Below are 5,298 nucleotides of genomic sequence, written 5' to 3' on the forward strand. Positions count from 1 at the left end.
TGGGACGGCATACAACACTCCATTTTGTCAACCGATATTTTTTCTTCTCACTATCTCCTTGCCAGGAAAATCTTGATCGGAGATAATCCAATCTATGAAGAATTCCTTTTGGCAACTGGAAGAATGATATCATATATAGTACCATATTTGTTAGTACCGAATTTATGAGTACCAATCTTCCACCAAGAGATAGAAGCTTTCCTTTCCAACTACTTAGTCTTTTCTGCAACCGTTTCTCAACCAATTTCCATTCAGCTATAGTAAGTCTCCAATAATGAATTGGAATACCTAGATAGCTAATTGGAAAAGAGCCTAAACCGCAACCAAATAATTCGGTGTATTGGTCGGCCTCGCCTTGGGCATCACCGAAACAAAACAATTCACTCTTATGGAAGTTAATCTTAAGACCAGATAACTGCTCGAAGGCTGAGAGGATTAGTTTCAGATTTCTTGCCTTATCTAAGTCGTGATCCATACAAAAGATTGTATCATCGGCATACTGCAGAATTGACAATCCCCCATCAACCAGATGGGGAACCACTCCTTCAATCTGGCCATCTTCCTTGGCACGCTCAATTAAAATAGCAAGCATATCCGCCACAATGTTAAATAATATTGGAGATAGCGGATCTCCTTGCCTTAACCCCTTCTTTGTTTGGAAGTATTTGCCAACATCATCATTAACTTTGATGGCGACACTTCCACCAGAGATGAAATTATTAATTAGAGCGCGCCATTCCGGAGAAAAACATTTCATTCGAAGTGTTTGTTGTAGGAAAGACCATTTGACTTTATCATAAGCCTTTTCAAAGTCGATTTTAAGGATAACCCCATTCAACTTTTTGCGGTGCATCTCATGTATCGTCTCATGCAATGTCACAACACCATCCAAGATGTATCGACCTTGCATGAACGCTGTTTGAGTAGGACGCACTACTTGATCGGCTACATAATTAAGTCTGATAGTAGCTACCTTAGTGAAAATTTTGAAGCAAACATTGAGAAGACAAATTGGCCGAAATTGCTGAATACGATCCGCATCGTTAACCTTCGGGAGAAGAATTATTTCCCCAAAGTTAATTCGAAACAGATCTAATTTCCCATCATGGAGTTCTTGAAACAACTCTAGGAGATCATCTTTTATAGTGTCCCAGAATGTTTGATAGAACTCGGCTGGGAAACCATCCGGTCCAGGTGCCTTATTGTGTTCCATCTGGAAAACTGCTTTCCTAATCTCTTCCTCTGTATACGGAGCGGATAGGACAGCATTCTCCTGGGGAGACACTTGTGGAATATCATCAACTCTAGATTCATCCAAAGAGATGTGTGAATCCTCAGGTGCTCCAAATAAGCTTTTATAATAAGATGTAACTTAGGATTTTAATTGCTCTTATCCTTCGATCAAGACATTGTCTTGGTTAAGAGAGTGAATACGTTTCTTTTTGTGTCTGCTGTTAGCAACACTATGAAAGTATCTCGTATTCGAATCCCCTTCCAATAAAAATTGAGCCTTTGATCGTTGGTACCATTTGAGTTCCTCTTCGCGTAATATTCCGGCTAACTTCGCATTGCATTGATTTTTTAGATCAAGTTCGTGTGTCGTTAGCCGTCTGTATTCCGCAATTGACTCTAGATCATCAATTGACGTCGAAAGGCTGAGCTTCTCTTGTTTGAGCTGTCCAGCCATATGTCGTGCCCACCCTCCGAGGTATTTTCGCACAGCTCTAAGCTTGCTATTCCACCTTTGGATGGAGAGCCCGCAACAAAATGCTGGTCCCATATATTTTTAACCATATCAGAGAACCCTTCTCTATGTAGCCATCCTAGTTCAAATTTGAACGGACGTTTACGAGATTGAGAAGGGGTCCCAGTAGTTAAAAGTATGGGAGCATGATCCGACAACGATTCGATGCGAGGAAGAGCACGAACGGAAGAAAGAGGGAATTTTGATTCCCAGTCCGAATCCATTAGTATTCTATCTAGCTTCTCATATGTCGGATCAGGAAGACTATTAGCCCAGGTGAATTGCCTCCCGGTCATTGAAATTTCTTTCAGGTCCAAACTGTCTATGACAGCATTGAAGAGGAAAGACCAATGGCTGTAAAACCTGCCCTTACTCTTCTCGTGTGGATATCTAAGCAAATTAAAATTCCCTCCTATAATAATAGGGTGAGGATTGTCCTTTGCAATATTAACCATTTCACGCAGGAAGGCAGGTTCGAGGACATCCTGGGCAGCCCCATAGACAGACACTAAACTCCAAATGAAATTCTCAGATTTATTCCGAATTTGAAGCTTTATATGAAAGTCACCACTAGAATTATCCAATATTTCCATAGTCGAAGTTCGGACGCCTACAAGCAAACCCCCAGACCGACCTCTTGGTGGTCGCGACACCCAAACATCGTGGTTGGCAGGTGTCCAACCGGCGATGTTGGTGTTCCGTGTGGCGTCTTATGTGGCAACAATGGCTTTGATGAGTGATGGTTTGGTCGCGGTAAAACCTTGTTAGTCAGCTTGGCCTGAAGTGTTCGAGTTTTCTCCATGTTGGTCTTCCGTTGTTGTGGAGCCGAAGCTGCCATGTTCTTCAAGTGTCTTCTATTGGTCGGCGTATGATGACCTGCAAGGGGCGGTCCAGGTGAAGTTCTCCTTCGGCGCGGGTCTTGCGCATCCCCTCTCCGGAGCTCGTCACCCGAGTCGGAGCTTCTTTCCCCTACACGAGGAGCCACCTCTTTGGCTTTCGCCAGCCTGAGCTTCGTGGTGCCGCTTCGGCAAGGTCTTCTTTGGTGGTCGCTTCTTTGGGGAAGTTGGAGTCGCTACGGAGTGCGGAGTGATGACGATGACGCCGGTGAGCAACCTCGACGACGATCTTCGCTTCGGTGGTGTTTGTGCAGCTTCAGTGGGTTGTCAGGGTGGCTGTGTGTCCCCTAGCGGCGGTCATGTTCCATGACGGTTGGCATGGGTGGTTGTACCGGTTTTTGGCCGGTTTTCCGTTAATAAACTGGCCACCTATTCTTCTCTATTAATGAAAAGCTTAATTTAGTAGATACGCATGGGTAAAGCTTAAGCTAGCTCAGCTCACACATGTATGGTTCAACCACGACCCAAAATTAGTCAATGGATGGATGTTCACTGCATGCAGTACAGCAGCGGCGACGTGTGCATGTACTACGTCCACTTCGATGTAAGTGGAAACCTCCGATCCCGGCCCACTTGATCATCCATCTAAATGAAATCTTTGTGAAATCATGGTTACTTAGATCTAAGACAAACCAAGCATGTAGTACATGCAAAACTGCATACTCCGTTAGTAGAGAAGATAGGTTTGATTGGTTCATCTGGGCATGCTAGAGGCGGCTTATGTACGTTGAGCTCTTGCTTTGAGAGGAGAAGGATGGATGGTGGTGGCACATCTTGCATGGTTTGACTGCATGCATGCACATTTCTTACGTCTCCCACGGAATATGTCAAAGTCGACTATGGAAACTTCCAAGTCGTCTCTCCGGCATCAGCTGGAGCCGTGGATGTTCGCATGTGCTGTCTTATAGTATGGCTGGCACCTTTCATTTTTGAAGTCTCTACTTGGCCTCCATGACGATTCTACACCACCAACATGCTATAAAAATAAGAGGAGTGCATGGCCTCTAGCACTATAAATACCCACATACAAGCTTCTCTAGCAACTCACCTCATCTGAACTCCCACAATGGCAAGCGCTAAACTAGCTGCTCTCGGGTTCATTGTACTCTTGAGCATTGGATTGGCCAATGCTGGAAGGGTGGCTAGATACTCTAGTTCTCAAGGAACAGGATCTGGAGAGGGAGGGGGTGGGGGTGAAGTGAGTGGTGGTGGCTCAGGATCAGGGAGTGGAGCTGGTTTTGGCCAGAGTTCAAGCAGTGGTGCACATGCAAGCAGTGGAGGTGGAGGTGAAGGGAGTGGCCATAGCCAGCCCGGCGGTACTGGATCCGGCAGCGGGTCCGGTGCCGGCTCAGGATATGGTGGTTATAATGGTGAATATTATAATGGTGGATATACTGAAGATCCGGTAGTCGGCTTGGTGCCGGCTCAGGCTCCGGTGCAGGCTCAGGGTCCGGTGTCGGCTCAGGCTCCATTGCAGGCTCAGGGTCCGGTGTCGGCTGAGTCTCCAATGTATATATATGAAAGTGATGTTGGTGAATCTTCCAGCTCAGGCGGTAGCGGTGGTGGTGGTGGTGGAGGACAAGCAACCGGGGGGTATTATGGATCTAGTGGCTATGGATCTGGTAGTGGCTATGGATCCGGCTCTAGTGATGCAAGTAATAACTACTATTATGGATATCGTAATGCAAATGCATATTCTAATGGTGGTGGTAGTGGAAGCGGACAGGGCACCAATGGTGGGAACGGAGGCGGCAGCGGCGCTGGATCTGGTTTTGGCAATGCCAACCCGTAAATCTCTTCGTCGTGCTAATCCAAATATGAAGCCCAACCCACTCAATATGTGTTGAATGGGTACCATATAAGTTCTTTTCATTTATTTGTACCTTTTATGATGTTTATTACAAGAAATAAAGGGCTTCATCATTCCGATAAAATAGCGGTGTCAGCAACAAGAATATTGTGTGACTATGGGTTCTCTAAGTGTAACATGTCTTTCCTCATTGCATATCTATTTATATATCCATAGTTTCAAAGATACTCCCTCCGTCCCAGTTCGCAAGGCAAATTCCCAAAAAATATTTGTCCCAAAATCCCTCACCTCCAAGGCACATTTTGCATTTAATGTGGGAGTAAACTAATTTATTTTTGCATGCAAACACTCCTCTTTTCATCTCCCACCACGTACTAGTACTCCATGCATGTGAAACCACCGCGCACTAGTACTCCATGCATGTGAAATGGTTTCAGTTTTGTTGCATGTTGTGTGTGAAACGGTTGGAGATAGTGCATGCAAATCAATTTTCGAGTAGAAATCTTGGCCAATGAGATTTCACCTTGGGCCAAGATATTGGCAAATTTTGCCCTGCGAACTGGGACGGAGGGAGTATTAAATTGTATGGATTAATAAATAGTGCTCTTCACGTGTGCATATTGTGGAGTACAATTTAAATATCCAGCGTTGATTTTTTTCCTTTGAAACAGAGGAAAAAGTTTTGCCTCAATTTATTAGTTAAGGATGAGAGAATTGTACAGTTAAATTACAGAAAAGAAAAATGCGATACAAACACACCAACACTAGTAGAAACAAGGGCTTTGGATTTTTGCTCCAAAGAGCTTTTGCACTGGATTTGGCATGAACGGTGCTAAAGGGGTCATTAC

At 44.7% G+C, this 5,298-nt stretch overlaps 1 protein-coding gene across 6 annotated transcripts; it reads left to right on the top strand.

Annotated features, from left to right (window-relative positions):
- The first annotated feature begins 3,706 nt into the window (after positions 1-3,706).
- Positions 3,707-4,432, top strand: LOC124686095 (putative glycine-rich cell wall structural protein 1). Of its 6 annotated transcripts, none has more exons than XM_047220095.1 (2): positions 3,707-4,033; positions 4,163-4,432. In XM_047220095.1, exons 1-2 carry the CDS (start codon positions 3,707-3,709, stop codon positions 4,430-4,432), a joined length of 597 nt encoding a protein of 198 aa, XP_047076051.1. The 6 variants fall into 6 exon arrangements, with proteins under 6 accessions (XP_047076051.1, XP_047076054.1, XP_047076057.1 ...); XM_047220098.1 differs by having other exon boundaries at positions 3,707-4,032; positions 4,171-4,432; XM_047220101.1 differs by having other exon boundaries at positions 3,707-4,029; positions 4,171-4,432.
- Positions 4,433-5,298: the final 866 nt, after the last annotated feature.

This window comes from Lolium rigidum, chromosome 2 (genome assembly GCF_022539505.1).
Source record: "Lolium rigidum isolate FL_2022 chromosome 2, APGP_CSIRO_Lrig_0.1, whole genome shotgun sequence".
NCBI classification, from domain to species: Eukaryota; Viridiplantae; Streptophyta; class Magnoliopsida; order Poales; family Poaceae; genus Lolium; species Lolium rigidum.

Coding starts and splice junctions, on each gene's coding strand:
- LOC124686095 (XM_047220095.1), top strand. CDS start 3,707: ATGGCAAGCGCTAAACTAGCTGCTCTCGGGTTCATTGTACTCTTGAGC. Junction 4,034..4,162: donor AATATTATAATGGTGGATAT/ACTGAAGATCCG, acceptor TATATATATGAA/AGTGATGTTGGTGAATCTTC.